General features: G+C 40.0%; 2 protein-coding genes across 7 annotated transcripts in view; both read left to right on the plus strand.

Moving 5' to 3' along the window:
- LOC126561449 (potassium voltage-gated channel subfamily KQT member 1-like) overlaps window positions 1-9,576 on the plus strand; it is a 174,622-nt gene extending 165,046 nt beyond the window's left edge. For all 6 annotated transcript variants that reach the window (XM_050217597.1, XM_050217599.1, XM_050217598.1 and 3 more), the window contains 2 exons: window positions 8,549-8,760; window positions 9,274-9,576. In XM_050217597.1, coding sequence (XP_050073554.1) covers window positions 8,549-8,760; window positions 9,274-9,471 — 410 coding nt within the window. In that variant the 3' untranslated portion in view covers window positions 9,472-9,576. The remainder of the gene's footprint in view (window positions 1-8,548; window positions 8,761-9,273) is intronic.
- The window catches only part of LOC126563183 (uncharacterized), a 385,303-nt gene that overhangs the window by 154,688 nt on the left and 213,516 nt on the right, over window positions 1-17,099 (plus strand). The gene's annotated exons all lie outside the window — the stretch shown is intronic.

The raw sequence follows: 17,099 nt of genomic DNA on the forward strand, positions 1-17,099 counted from the left end.
TGGCTCCACACTCCATGCTCGAACACACCACCAAAGATGATCCGGAGGATACGACGCTCAAACACGCCAAGGACGTTTGCATCCTCCGCTCAGATGGTCCAAGACTCGTGGCCATATAGGACCACCGGGCGAATCAGAGTGCGATATATCTCACATTTCGTGCGGACTCGAAGTCTTCTGGATCTCAGCAGACGGTTAAGGCCGTTACTGAAAATGCCAAGGCGTAATAGCAATTGATCGCTAAGGCACAGAAATTGAATATTAAAAAATGTTAATATTTTATTCAAACACAGCCCTGACCAAGACGTAAACTAATCGGCAAAATGTTGCACGGGACTGAGTGACATTATAAAATACTTCTTTTACATAACAATTAAACAAATATTGCCTGGGATATCTAAAGTTGTTTTAGATGCCGCGCGACATCTTCATTGAGTCAGTAAAAGGGTTGTTGAAATGGTAAACAATTGAATACACATTTCAGCAAACAGATGTGGATCACAGAGCTACAAAGCAGCAACTATGATTACGCTATTACAAAATACCTTCCTAAATTGAACGTTACAATTGTTGGAAATCTAAATATTCGTACCCACCCACCATTCCAACGGGTATGTTATTATGTCCTTTGACTTGCATAAAAAGTGGATCACTTTTTTACAGCAATATTCACACGCTTAAACTTTCCCTTTCTAAAGTCAGTGCCCGTTAGCCATTCGGGCGAAACGTGCCAACACCCTTGCTGGCCTGCTGTTTGCCAAAGCTGCAAAACCTGCACATTACCGTCCCCAAAAAAAGGCGAGGGGACCTAATCCTTTCCAATCTCCAAACTCATACTCATAAGAAAGCGTCGTACGAGTGAGTGAAAGATAAGCTCCCTGTGTTACGGTCTCTTTCGGGCCACATGCCCTTACAGTCTACAGTCGTATCGTGCATCGTACTGCTCCCGGCTGATGACGGTTTTTCCATACCATTACACATTTCAATACATTTCACCTTCCACTTTGAGATGATGTTTTGCTTTTTGTGTGTCTGCTTGGGCTCTTTCCATTTGCTCCGGATTACGGTGATCGCATCGGTACGCCCTTTGGAAGCATTGCACCACGTGCAAGCATTACGATAAGTGTGTAAAAGTGGAAAAAGCTTTGCCGGCGGCAATGCTAGCGGTACGATGCATGCCTGACTACCATGCATGCCAAATCATCTAAAATGCGATGAAAATATTCCACCGAATAATAAAAGTAACAAGCATTATCGCACCATACACAAGTGGTGTTCGTACAAAACTGATGAAACCGAAAATGGTTGCTTCTGATCGATTTGTTGAAGAAGAATAAATTGATTGCTAAAAGGATGAAAAAAGGAGGACAGATTGAGTTCAGCTCGCTTCATAATATTCTCATTTGAAGCAGCAAAAAGATAAAACATTTCTCTTTGAGCTATCGATACTTTTGTGGAAGACTACGCAAAGTAAGTCCTTTAAATCTCCCCTTTTCTTTTTTTGGGAAGCAATTATTATATTCAGTACTAAAAAAGGGAATCCTTTCTAACTTTAATACAAACCCCGGTCATCTGGGCTGAAGTTTTAAATTTCTTCCAGACAATTGCTACACTTTGTTTTTCCTCAATCCTTCCACGAAATTCTCTTCAAAGGTGAAACCCCTTTTTATTTCATCTTTTCCGGAAATAAGCGATCATATTTACTTCTGTGTTCCGACCCTCAACTGCAGCACTTTTACATCGTTATGCCATTTTCGACAGCAATATCAATTTCTTGTTCTAGTTGTAACAACAGCGCTGGAGCTTGGCAACGGCAGCGAGATATTGGCACGGCCAAACGGTGGTTTGATTTGTTGCCAGCGCGAAATGCTGGTGCAACGTCTATGCAACATTGAAACAACGTTTACGGAAAATCACACCAAATGCCCGATCACCATTGACTTTTAAATTGAATGAAGCTGGTGCACACCGTACCAGGTGTACTGCTTCACAGGTATCGCTCATTGTGTGTGTGTGTTTGTGCCTATATGTGTGCTTGGGCTCTTCCTCTGTTCTTCGCAATAACATGTAAACCAGACCGGTCCCAGAGGTATCCGATATCGGACGACTAGATGATTGGATCGGTTCGACATCCATTGCAGCAGAACGGCGTCACACCTGACGCTTGTGCTACAGCTCTATCTGTATCTGTGGACGACTTTAGCAATGGATCGTTCCACATTCTCACAAACACACACATGCACTGTTCAAACACACTTCAATCGAAAAACGATGTCTGATAAACGAACCAAAACAAGCCACACCGTCAGACGGTTCGCTCTTCCGAACCAGCCAGCCAGCAGCAGGTCGATGGTGTTATTAAACATTCCAGTTCAATTTACTGAATGCATTACTGGGAAGGAGATGTAGTCCCTCGGGAACACACCCAATGTTTTTTGTGTGATGTGAAACAGGTAAACGATTTAGAAGCCCTTTTTTTTTTGGGAGAAAAATCACACACGCATATGCAGGTTGTTGGAGTTTTCCTGAAGGATAACGATAAGAAATTTCATTTCGTTACTATTCCTCCATTGCTGCCAGTTGGTTGGCCGGCTGGCTGGTTTGCTTTTATCCCGTGCCGTCTATTTTTCGCGTGTAAAAATAGATTGTAGCTTTCATCAATCGTTGTCTGTTTTTCGACCTCAGCCGAGTAAAAGGAGCGAATCGAACCTGTCACAAAGCTGTAGCTGTATGTAGCTGAGCATTAACTTAAGGACTGCTTACTGTGAAGGTTTCTTTGTACCAAGCTACATTCGTTTCGTTGGAAGTAACATTCGATTGGACGTTATTGCGTTACGCCCTCTGTTGACCCACTTTCCCCCCTTTGCCCTTCCCAACACCACCTCCTTTACCCGTGTCGCGCAGGTGGCCAAACATCCCACGGGAACTCGTGCGCTCGTGCGGCTTTTTGCTAAGCTTGCGGTTTTGTGCGAACGCTTCACAGCTGTGGTTGTGTGCTGTGGTCATGTGATGGTGGGGTTTTCGAGCTTTCGATCGTTCCAAAGAGGATTATTTGATTCCAGAAACATGCGACGATACAGCTGTTCGCAAGACCCTACTTTATGGTTTTATATGATTGTCCGGAAGAGTAGAAAATAAACGTGCATGTGTCCTGCGTACGCTTACCACCCGGTGACCGTGGATGAAATGTTCCGTTCCCATTAACCAATCCATCCTACACAAACAAAACTTCAAATGGGAATGGAGGATCATCTCTGAGGTATGCATGTATTGGCTGTATAGAATATCTCACGGTTCGATAATAATTTGATCGTGTTTATGTTCCCACCGCTGGCACTATCTCCAATCACTGAAATACCACTCCGATTCCCAACGCCCTACTTCACACAAGCACACCAAAGACTTTTCGTGTAACTTTGCCCAGACGACCCCTGTCATCAGCTACCGAGGCTCCGGAGGCTAAAGCAGCAGGCACATAATTTCCAACTCAAAGACCGGAAGTCGACAGTCGATAAAATCTAGAAAATTGTACGCCCCACCTGCGGTTGCTTCTAGCGCTACGCACAAAACCATCCCATTGGTAATGGGAAAGGAAAGCACAAGACGGTACAGACGATGCTACTCATCCACATGACACCACCCGAGAACCACCGAGATTGTCGAGATGTGAAGGAGATACTTATTCTGCCACAACTCAACCTTTGGGAACGTTTGGGCGGCGGCATGCGTCGACCGTTCTCCTGCCCATTTTGACGTGTAGTTTTCTAGCAAGAAAACAGGAAGGTCTGTAAAAACCCACAAATCCCACCCGGTTGTGGTTGGAAGTTTGTGGTGGAATGCGAGCGAGTTAGTATCAGAGCATCATTAGAGTACATGCTACCGGAAGGAACAGAATAACAACCATGAACATTGTTGTTTCTTGACGTTGAAACTTGTTTTGGGATGCGTTGCCTAAGGGGGACGGGTTCTGCCTGGTTGGTTTGTGCTTTCACCCTTTCCATCCGCCTGTGAAGCTGAGTGTGCATGATTGGCTTCGTACGATGTTGAACGTACGGGCAGGTTTTGCTCTCCCAGGATGCATCGTCCGGACATGGACGATCGGGAACATGGTACGGTAGCTTACCGACAGACAAACAATCTGGTAATTATTTTTAAGGTTGTGAAATGAGGTTATGAGTAAATCGGGCAGTTTATGGAATGGGTAACGGTGGTAGTGGTATGTTTAAAGTGTCCTAAAACTCTTCGATTTATACACTGTGACATGTTTCGATTAGAGTACAGCTGTAAGTCGTGTTTTTTTTCCCGGATGAGCTTTAAACTTGACTCTCAAAATAAGACTTCTAGAGAAGATTGTTCCCATAAGCGCTGCTAAGTTTTTTTTTATGAGTAATTAAAGTCTCAGAAAACCAGCTATAACATATAGTCAGCTATTCACGTTAAAACATTTAACATCTAGACCCCTGCTGATGCCCACCCCAAACGAATATTTCGTACACATAGAATGAAGTAGAATGAAGAAAGACTTAGATTGAAAATTTCTCATGGCATTTTTTAATTATTTGACCATTTGTAGCAATATCCTTATATCGAGCTTATCTTTTTGTTCAAATTTTGGTAACCTTCTTGGAATCAAATTACTTGAATGAGATAAAACGAATGTTAAATGATTAAATGAAAGATAAATGAATGTCAACTAGCAATCTTTGCTGTTTATGAGAAGTCCACGCCTGCCAGTATGCAATAAAATTTTTCAGTTTTTACTTAAGAAATTTTTCATTTGTGAATAAAAATACTTAAACAATTGAAAGCTCGAAAACCTCAAAAATAGCCAATACTAACGTCCTGCGTACTGAGTGACAGTAAGTGAGTGATTTCAATCTTTCTGATGAATTAATTGAATAAGCTTTTCACAAACTTTTTCAACGCTGGCATGGTTCGAATCGCAAACTATTATACAATTCTTTTAGGGGTCGTTATAATTAAACTCGCTCTAGAGATTTTCTAAGCCTCAAGAGGGAATTGTATCGCATTGAGATTTTATTTCTATTTTTTTTTGGTAGTTGTTATAAAGAGTTGTAAAAATTCATTGCAATTCTAATATCTCTGGCGACTATCAGCTCTTTTAGAGTGAGCTTGTGTATAAGGACTCCCAAAAGTTGTTAGAAGAATTGAATTAACCACGTCGATCAACCTGAAGAGGCAATCAAACTCAAAATTATAATTGCATACTTTCAGGTGATGAGTTTGTAACTCATCAACGTAGAGTCTAGATAAAAAATGTCTGTGGAAAAAATAATCAAATAGCTGCAATTGGATTACATTTTCATAAAGAAGTGGACGGCAAAATTGTAACCCCAACTGGGTAAACATCACACCTGGCAAAAACATGTTTAATACAAATATAGATCCTATCATATTCAGCCTAAAGAGCAGCATGTGTTCCAAATCTGTGAGCAATAAAATGATAATATTATTCATAGCGTTACATACAATTATTCACATCATAATGGAGCATTAACATCAACCCCCACATCAAAATATGCAACAGTTTCCAATCACATTGAATCGCAACTAAATCACCGGTTTCCAGCAAACCACCAACACGATCGTTAAAAAAACCAAACCATTCCATCGTTGCCTGGGTCAAATATTGGCAAGTGAAGGGCGTCTGCTACTTTATTGTTCCCTTAACATCCGCAAAAGTGATATTAAGGGTAGCACGGGTAGAACAAATACTCTGTTCGGCGAAAAATCACCACCCGCACCAATTCCGTATGTGCCCTTTGGCTCTGTGAACAGAACACTATTAAACATTTATAAACCGCTTATAAAGCACGCCAAAAACTCGGCTCTCCCAAGCTGGTGGAGGTGGGTAGATACCGCCAACACCAAACCAAACTGCATGTAAATCCGCACGCCATGCCGCTAATACTGCTAACGATAATGTTTCCCCGCGAATGTCAAACAAAGTTCCAAACCGGGTCTGAAACTTGTGCTCTATTCTCGGGCAGAAGAACCATGAGCCAGTTCTTCTGTGCACATGTGCTTCATTCTGCCCTACCAGGGCCAAGGTTGAAGATGGTAAGATATGTTGGAATGTGCGACCTCGCACGCTACCAGTAGACGATCTAGTAAGGACTAATTAATTAGCTCGCCTCACAAGTGTAACGATAAACGGTACATACGCTCGCGTCTGCTACGACTGCTATCATGCAACCGTGATCGTTACGCCGAGAGTTCACTCACTCTGACGTGCACAATGAAATTACGTCACGCCAGGGGTTGTGGAACAAGGGGGGGGGGGGTTGTCTTAAAAATTAAACTGAGAGGGAAATTGGTGGAAATTGGTACCCGGTTTAAGTTGAATGGGGGAGTCGAGATACATAGCATTTAATGAAGATTCATGTACACCACAGATTTCCGTACTTCCTTGTGTGCCTTTCTTATTCCTTCCAATGTTTATTGGAAGGAATAAGAAAGGAAGGTTTATGTCAATTGGAACAGAAGAATTAATCTCACTTGGAGTTGCTTCATGTTCGAGACAGCGTTCAATATTATCCTCCCCCCAGTTCAGAAGAAACTCGATTCGCGTTGGTACATGCTAAGTGGTGTTGTATTTTCCGATACGTAAGAAGGTCTGATCACCATTTCTCTCAAAAAAAAAAAAAAACCACGCTCCACCCATCCACGCTCGATTGAATTACCCCAATAAATCTTGCGTAAGAAACAGACGGTATACAGTCTTCGAGGTTTAAACCCTTCACTTTCACACCGAATAACGCAAACTTATCCAATCATTCAAACCTCAATCGTTGCTTGATCGCGCCTCGCCATCAAATCGCTTTGCAGCTCAGCTGGCTTGCCTTTAGCCCATAATCGTCAATATTAATTATTATCGATGGCCATTTGATGGGCGCTGGTGATACGCGGTGAAGCAGAAACGTGCTGACGAAGGTCATTACGAGGGTCTTAACGACATCATTCACGCTTTCTTTTGAAACGATTATCGAAAGGGTTTTAATGGCTATCAAACCGCGCACTCCCATCTGGTTGGCTGGCTTGTCTGTAAAGTGAGGTTAGGTTGTTTTTTGTCTGTTTCGTTGCTCTGTCTTCTGTTTTGAGACCGTTTCCCACGATGCACAATTTATGGGATTTTGTGAAAGAGTTTGAAGAATCCATGCGTGAGGGAAGCAAATGAAGCATTAGTCAAGGGTTTGAAAATGGAGAGCTTGAATCTGTGGTTGGTGTTTCGTTGTTTTTATTCCGCGTACATTTTGCCTCTAAAAGACACCCACACAGGGTTTTGCTGTGATGCATGTAAGTGTTATACGTTTACGGAAAATGTGATGTTGTATGTTTTTTTTCTGTTATGTGTTTTCCGTAGCCATAAAACGCCAGTTATGGAAAAAGGTTTCCGTTTCAGTATGTTTAAGGTTTACGTTAGTTTAAGATAACTTAAAACGTGTTCAATCCAATTCTTCGATATTTATAAGGGTGATATTTGGTACAATAAAATCATGATAAGAAAATGTTCCATTTTTTCAACCAACATTTATGACTAACATATACGTCGTGGTGTAGCTTTATTAAGGTATTCAAACCATACTCAAATTACTAGGATGATTGCCCAGAAATTAAGGAAAATTCGTGTTATATGATAGCAAGTGCTTAAGCTAAGCTCGCTGTTTACAAACTTACGCACAACTTCACCAAACACGAGTGTACTTTACAAAAAACGAGCACAAACTTCCTTCTCCTTCCTACACACTACGTCACACGGTCTACTTAACACTTTGTTTATAAGCGTACCCCGCCCCACCTTCGGGAACTGTTCTATATGAATGTTTGTGAATGTTTCAATGTTATCCTGGTGTCCATTATTATCCCAGACAACAATTATCACCACCACAAACTCTCATCACTCCAGTGTGCAACTTTGTGTCGATGTACGTGAAACCACGTGTGTTTTGTGTGTGTGTGTGTTGGTGTTTCTAAGCATAAAAGCCTACCGAGCGCAAGCATTTCCAACACTTCTTATCCCAATACGTGCACACCGACTCACCGATGTTGTGTTCCACTGTTTGTACCCTTTCCGTACAGTTCAACGTGTTGTACTGTATTTTTAATTTATGTTTATCATTACGATTTAGTCAGGCTATATGTGGTCCAAACAGATTGAAGATTTCTCACGCACTGTAATACAAGCACACACACACAAACACACAACGGGGAGTCTAATCCCGAAGTGAAGGATATAGTTCTCATACTCTGGAAATTCCAGTTGATTTAGTTCATTGCGAAAGCACCGGTCAATGTTGCGAGCTATATGTTGTGTTTGATTTTATTGTAATGTTTTGTTGTGGATTTGTTTCGTTGAGTGTTTTCCTTGTGCTCCCACCCCAAAATCACACCGATGTTGTGCTTTTCCAGTTTTTTTTTACTAGTTTTTAATTACACCCCGTTCCTTGCAATGTATTCTATTGTGTGGTTTTGTGTGTCTCTTTTTTCTCTTTCATGCGTTGTGGTTTTGCATTCCAACGCACCGCAGTTATAATGATGGACGAGGAGGATGACGAGGAAGATGAGGAAGAGGACATCGAGGAAGAGGATCTGGACATCGGGGCCGAGATTGATCCCGATTCGCCACCGTGGGACGTGTACGGTGATATGGACGTAGAGGATCAAGATGATACGACGGAAAACACGGCGCTGCTGCGGACTGCTGCCAAGACGGAAATCATCGTCACTCCGATCAGTCCGGTAAGGAAGGATTTGATATTGGAATAAGAAAATGAGAGAAACTTTTTTATTAGTTGATCGAAATTCAGGTCCTTTAAGTTGTTTTCAGTAAACACCAGGCGCCTCCATCATCATTCTGGTGTTCAACCAGGCGTCTCCATCGTGAAATACAAAAATCATTTGAACCAACGTTTTCACAACATTTAGATATTAGGTTCAGATTCGTATTCGGACTAAATCTGTGGATTTTGAGCATCTTTCAAATAAATGAATAAAAAATTTTTTTAAATAACTGGGCAAATTATAAATTTTTCCTTAACTTATGCACGTATCATTCAAGCAACTATTAAAATGTAGTATGTGGTGCGTTTTACCAACATAAGTTTATCTGAACATTTTGATGGATTGGAGATGGAGATGGTTTTATGAAATCCAGCAAAATAATTAATAACACTTGAAAACCACTTTAACACTTTACCAGCATTTTATTCTCGACTCAAATAGTCTTCCTATCCCTTGCCCTTTACCAAACAGGTCAGCTCAGCTTTCGAGCTAAATCGAATGGACAGTGAAGAGTACCGACGCTCGAAGCAAGTGCAGGCGGCCAACAACAATGAAGGCGAACAGCATCAACAGCAACCGCAGCAACAGATGCTAGCCATCACTGGCCCTAGCGGTGCGATGGATTCGCTCAAGCCCGACAGAGCAAGCAACGGATCGGACGATACATGAGAATGGCTGAAACCATCCCCAGTGGCCAGTCATGGCTGCACCTCCACGCAGCACCATCCCTTCCGGTTCCGACCTTACGCACCCCTCATCATCCTCTTCCGCATCGTCTGGTCACTACGCACCGCCTGGCTGCTGTTACAGCGTTCATCGCTACCATCGCTTGTTATCTGCCTATCTTCACAGCTCACGGCCATACTGCACGCAACACAATCCTGTTGCTCATCATCACTCACCGTGCGCGATGGTTTTGTCAGCTCCTTGAATCGATTCTTATCCCCACGGGATTGGGTCGGATGACTGCTGCAAGCTTACGGATGCTAATCGTCAAACAAGACGCCACGGTTGTTTGGTACAACAATCGAGCGCTGATGATAGTACGCAACAAAGCCACTTCTTAGAGACCTGATTTCATTTGCCTCCAATTGTCCTTCCTAGAAGACGGTCCTGTTGTCTGTTATAGTCTAGCTGTTGAATAGTGGTAGCCCTTTAGCCATTTCTGAACTCTCGCAAGGAGCAGGGAAGGCGAATGTTAATTTTCTCGTTGATTAGAGCCTGTTTTCTTTCACGAGACGTCACTCGTGCTCATTACTCCCATCAAAATTGCTCTCTATTAGATCGCGGTTCACGATCAGTTGGTTTCCAACTCACATCATCTATGGTGCTACCATTACAGTAACGAACAATTGTTGCTTAATTTTACTAGTTACACACACACGTACACACTCATGCTCTCTCTACTTCATTGTCTGTTTATTTTGGGTGCAACTACAAATTTTATCAGTCCAAAAGGAAGTTTGTAGATTAAAATGCAGAATATATAAAACAACACACGCGCACAACCGTAAGTGACACGCACATACATTTAAAGTAAACGAATGATAATTAATGATCAACGATTGGCTTTCGCTTATAGTGTTCGCGTGAAGGGAAAGCAACATACATTAGCTTTTAACAGTTCAGAGGCATCGCAAACTATCAACATCAGATGTGTGAGTCTCTGTGTGTGTGGAGGGAAAAACGCTGAAAATTATACTCATACGGTTAATAAATTATTACCGCCCTTTTAATTCTAAACACAATGGCCGCACAAACACCTTCCTCGGTTGCATTCGATCGATGATGAAAAGAGGAAATACAACTCCTTCTACACTCACACATCTACTCTTTTGAGGTGTAGAGCACAAATGAATCAACTTCCTTAAGAGATTTAGGAACCATAACGCATTCGGTTTAGTAACATCAACAATATTAGTAGAACCATAATTGACATTACACATTAGAGCGGAACGGTTGAATATTATAGAGTGTATGTGTGTGTGTGTGCGCGTGCAGCAACAAGCTCAGCAAAATGGTGGTGAATGCAAGAGTTACACTTTTAATGATAGGCATTTTTTCTATACCTTACTTTAATTCCTCCTAGCGTCTAGCGAGCGTCAGCAGATTGTTAAGTAGTCAAGAAACAAATAGTGAATGAAAATACTACAAACCTTCCCGGTTCGCTGAAAGAAGGCACTAGCAAACGGAAAAACAGCATTATAAAATGGCCAAAAACGGATTTCATATAGCGTTAAGGCGTGTAGCGAAAGCGCTCGAACGAAGCCCGGCTAAACCTGCTCGAATGAATAGTTCGTCCAGTTTCGCGAGCAAGATTTCAAATCGAAACATACCCAGGATGGAGGCTTACGATCGAATCACACTCACAGAAGCGCAACATCATAGGACACACCCTTTTTTCTTCCCGTTGGTACGTGGTATTGATATTGAAAACACACAAAAAATGTCAATTATTAATCTTAGAAATGGGTAAGCGAACTACAACAACCACAACACTCAAAGCACATACATAGAAAAGAATAACATGGCTTCGCGTATAGTGCTGTGGTTTGAATCACCCAGATGCACAGGAACCTAATGAGATATTAGTTTAGAGTGGTAGAAAAAGAGAGCAAAAAACAGTTAAAGTTGCAAGGAAACAAGTATTTTAGTTGTAACATTGGCAACCACCAATAAAACAAACAAACACGCTGGTGGAAAATTATTGTTCATTTTAGCAAAGACTTAGATAAGATGAGAAACTACACAAAAAAGACAACAAACTATAAAAAAAGAATGTAAAGAAGAGCGATATAAACCTAAGCCAACATAACATGAATGCTATAGAGCAAGGATACGCAACAAAGAGTTTGTGAGGGGCAAGAATTGAACAGAACAAAACTTTAAGCACAACAACACAGCAACAGACAACCTTTAAATAAAGCAGAACAAAACGCACATCACTCCGAACAAGTGAAGACAATAATGGTTGAGCAGTGAGGCGTGTTTAGCTTGAAACCGAAACAACCACTAACGAACAAAACAAAAACAAAACTATAATCCTTGCGGACGATTGTAGCAACACGTAGCCTGAGTCTTGATTAATTTCACCAACACTATGGATGGTGGCGAGTGAAGGAAAACAAGACAGGAAGAAAAATCAGAAAACTCATACACTCTCGACAGCTGTAGTAGTTCGAAATTGTAGGTGTAAAAACGAAACAGAAAAATGAAAACAAGTAATCAAAACAAGACAGCAAAGCAGACGAAACACAAATAAATGCTGCAACAAATAACTCGAACCTATGAAATGCCATCAAAATACACTAGTGATATTACAAAACAGATGGAATGATGAAGGAATGAAACAAACGAGCAAAAAACATGTCGTTCTCCGTACGTGCAAGGGAAAGTAAAGGTCGAATGCGTCTGTCCCACGGTTCGGTGACCTTGGTGACACGGCTCTTCTCTAGGAATAGTATGGATCGGAAATAGTTGCTAAGACGATTGTTAGGTTTAATTAGCGTGTTAAGAGCGGTAGCCGTTAAGATTAAGCAGTGTTTCGACGAGTTTCAGTGGAATGTTTCTGTTACTCGGTTATCTTGAAGAGCGATGATGATATTTTCTTCTTTTCCCTGTTTCTTTGTAAGTATGTTAAATTGTTTTACTTCTGTTTTATTACCGAAAAACTTCTGAATACATATTTTTCATATTGTTTTTTTTTTTTTTTTTTGCAATAAAAGATGAATATTTGTGTACTGTTTTTGGGTGATTTGTTGTGGGTTTTGTGTTTATTGTTATATTATGGTTCTATTTTGTAGCTTCTATTTTCTTAATGTCATTGTTTCTATGTTTTATGTGTTAATCGTATTCTCATGTGTTCTTTCATGTTTTTTTTAGTATTACAAATGTTTTTCTTTTGTTTTCTTTTCTTTTTATGGAAAAGGACTTCAATTTGTATATTATTTATTATTTTATTTATTAAATACTCATCTAACTTAGCTCTGTGTAACTAATTTGTCAAACTTCTTGCCATCTTCCTTCTTACAATACTTGTTTACCTTCTTTAGCGATGTAAGTCTGTTGAACCTGTACATACGGCGAGCGATACAAAACTCAACGCAAGAGACGGAAAAAACGTTGTAAATTTCACTAATCAAAAAAGGAAACACAGTTTTAATGAAAAGTTTCAGCAACAAATCTGTACATAGCGAATGGTGCCTAGTCACCGGCCAGATAGCAATGAAGATACCCGTTACACTCCTAGAAACGAAACTCGAAACTAAATGAATAGTATTTCATAAATTCTGCACTAAAGCTCTCCCGAGGGCATGTACAGCACCATAAAATAGAGGTATAGTTTCCGTATCTGTAAGGCAGGTGGTTTATTCGCTGATAGGCGCGTACATTGCTAGTGTATAAGTGTGACAAACATATGGTTTAATCACGTTAATGTAAATGCTTCGAGGATACAAGCATTGAAGTTGTGTAGGGTGTATTGCAGTTTGGCGTTATTTAAATGCATCCATTCAGTCACAGCTCAGTACGCAACTGTGTTTTTTTGCAAAGAGCATTGCCAAGTAATAGCATGTAGCTAAAGTTTTGCTGTTAGCTTTGGATATGGTTTGTTTCGTTTCGCTTTCAATAAGTTCAACAAGTTGGATGGTTTTAGCGTGTAAGCCGTTTACCCTGAAAGACGTAGTGAAACGATGAGAATTTGGTTTTAGGCGCTCAAACTCAAAGCAAAGGTGTCTGACTATACCGTCCCTTACGTTTCCGGCACAAAAGTCTGTTCAGTTTGCAAAGTTCCTACTAGCGCCCTTCCGACTGCCCAGTCAGGCTGAGGCTTTGGTGAGCTTGACCAGTCAACTGATTTTATCGAGCGATAAGTAAATCAATGCTGAACATGGTTTGCCCATAGCATAGGTGCTAGTGTAAGTAGCATTTACTGAAGAAACAAACAACAAAACATACCGAAGAAACAACTATCTATATAGCTAAATACAGTCGAAATCGGATAGAAGGGAGAGATTAAAGTTCCCAAGGAACATAATGTAGTTGAGGCAACATATTTACTTGAACAAATCTTATTTCGTTTCACAAACGTTATTATGTGTGTCCCTTAACAACAAACAGACCTTTATCAACAGTTACGTTGTTTTTTCTCGTTTTATATCATTAAATTTGTGTTTACTTAATTGCTTTTCATTTCTTTTTTTTTTGTTTCACTCTATTAGTCTCTAGTTTTATAAACAAATTTAAAATTTTCATTACTTTCTTTTTATTCTCATTACTGCTGCTTTGTTTATTAATAACCAGTTGTGTCTTCGCACAATTGTTCGTTTTTCTATTTTTTTTTGTGTTATTTTTCAAACATTTTTTTTTTTCTTAGTTCCATTCACTGTTTCCAGTTGCTTCTATTAACCACTCGCCCTTTTGTGTTCAAACAGCCATTCTTTTATCATTATTTTATTACTTTCAAAAACAATTTGAATATACATGATAACTTTACATAAAAATAAAGGGATCACAGAAAATGGTACAAGAGCTTTACATGAACTTAAACGTAAGAGATGAAATAATTAACCAGTAAACGATGATAGCCGTTCAGTGGCGATGATATTTAAACCAAAACGCTAGAGATCAAAACTAAACAAAAAAAAAAGAGAGAGAGAGAACATTAAATCGATAAACATTTAAAGGCGCACACCTATAAACTCCACAGTGGAAATGTTACATGTATAAGAACGCTAGAATGGTTTACTTTTGTGGGTGTAAAGTTTTGGAAGTAGTGCTTTATGCTTTTAACGTTTTGTTTGTTTTGGAAGTAGTGCTTTATGCTTTTAACGTTCAGAGTGTGTGGTGGAGAAATGTTTGCTCTTTGTGTGCTTGCCACAATGCAGCTAGTAGCACACTATCATTCAAACACTGCCATACCGTTGGTATGTGTGTACATTGCTTCAACCGATCACCAAGAGCAGCTCGTAGACAGAGTCGAAACATTTAAATTATATCCACATATAGAGCAAGGTTAACTAATGCGTCTTTTTTTTTGTAAGCTTATGTTATGGAACTTTCAGGTAGAACCAATTAATTTTCAACAGTTCTAACTTTGCTGCATATCGCTGCCATTTATGTAGAAAGTCCAGCAAGTAGTTCGAAATAGATTGATTACCTTTTCTTCTATTTTGAGTACGGTTTATTGTTAGTGGTAGCAGCAATATCAACATAACCCAAACGTAGCATTTAAGTAGTGCAGTAACGGTAGCAAATTGAAATCTAGAACCTATTCATTATTGCCAAGGCTAGTCAAATAAGCGAGCAGTAGTACGTACGATGAAGAACTTTCTCCTCCAAGTTGAAATTTGTATATAATATGTAGCTATTGAGCATATTACGAATAAGACGACGAACTAGAAAGAAAAAAACCAACAAAATCTAGCAAAACAAAAGTAACTCATAAGTAAAAACATTCTAACATCGTAAGAAAAGTACGGCGTACGGCATATTAAACTGCTTCCATTAGCGCATTCTTTTTCTGCCATTTGAATTTGAAAGTTGAGCCGCGCGCGAAAACAGAAAACAAACCCCCAAATCCGAGTGCAGTAGAATCGTTCCGGCAAGTACGTTTATTCACGTTAGCAAATCATTAAATCCAAAAAGTATAAGCAGCATTAAGCATGCAAAACAAAACTCACAAAAAATACTAAAACAAAAAACATTTTATTAAATTGCCAAGCTAGAGATGCGGTTTGCAAATGGTGAAGATGTATTCATATTAACCGATCGGCGCCTAAAAAAACTCACAACACGTTCTAAACAGAAAAGTAAATTTGATAAACACGTTGAGTAAACCGACGGCAGAGATGGACGGAAGCCACGGAAGCCGAAGCCGTGGATAGTAAACTATCCACGCAAGTGCAGCACAGCGTAGTGGTTATCGAGTAAAAAAAACAAAAGTAATCAATTATATAGTAAAATACACATACACACACAACCGGCAAGTTCGGTGTGAGGAATATGTTACGTTTTAACATTCGTTTCGTCATTATCAAAATGTGATACATTATTACGATTAGTCGGTGCTGATGAGCGCACCGTATGCAATTGCAGCGGATGCATACTCGCAAGCTCGCAACAACAAGGATAAAAACCCATACTAGTACCATACTAAACACTCTAGGCAAATGAACACGAACGATCAGGAGAGAGAAGGAGGAAGAATCCGTTCTCCAGGGACACAGGAGAGGAGCGGAGCGATCCCAACCTGTGACTAACGAAAAATGTAAAGTGCATTGTAGTATATACGACGTGCTGTGTGTAAAGTGTTACCCCGAGGAAAGCTCGATAGGAACAATGCAGTCAAATATACTTAAACACACACACGCACACACAGACACAAACCAATAATTACACCCATTATAACAAAAATGGCATCCCGGTAAAAAGTGGAGTGGAAAATGGGCACAGCCGGAACAAGCTGGAAACCAAACCCAACATTTATCAAACTTTATTATAAATAAACAGAGATATCGTAGTGGACAAATATGTTCGATTCGTGGTTGATGTGTCTTTTTTTCGCATTAATAATGTTTTATTTAGTAGGATTCTAGCACGTTCAGAGGTTCTAGCATGCACATACTCCAAAGTCCTTGGCGAAAGTCGAACAAACTTTTACCATGAACGCCAATCTGCTCATCGCAGCCCTCAACATTCGTATAAGCTTCCCAAGGACTTTCGCAATGCTGCATTGCAGTCAGTTTGTTCAGTTGCTAGCATTTCTGAAGAATTTAGAGAATCCATAGTATATAGATCGGCTAACGGGTAGTTTTTCCTAAAAACATATCATAAGGATCTTAGGATCTTAGATTCAGCCATTTTTCACCAGCACATCACCAGCTGATCTTTTGTATTTTGTCTTTGTTGGCAAGTAATATTTCTTCTCTTTTAGTTGCTTTCTGGTCTCATTCGACATAATATCTTCCTTGGTGTTATGATTCTTAGTGATCTTAGTGAGTGAGAGTGATATGATGGAACTACATTCAAAGTCGATGGTTTGTCCATATTTTCATCACCAAAGTAGGATCTTGAGTCCAAAAATCTTCGAATAAGTTTTGCCAAAAAAATAAAAACTAATCCGATCCATTGAAATCGTCACCGTAATATAACTTATGGTGAGCCCTGTAACGTAGCCTAACAAGCTGATGAATTCAAATAAAAATTATCCGTTCCATAAAATGCGCTTTTCGCTTTACAGAGCTTTCGAGCATTTTAACGGGCTGTCAAAATCAGGTGATTCCAAGCTTTCGAGCAGT

The sequence above is a fragment of the Anopheles maculipalpis genome, chromosome 3RL, assembly GCF_943734695.1.
Source record: "Anopheles maculipalpis chromosome 3RL, idAnoMacuDA_375_x, whole genome shotgun sequence".
NCBI lineage: Eukaryota > Metazoa > Arthropoda > Insecta > Diptera > Culicidae > Anopheles > Anopheles maculipalpis.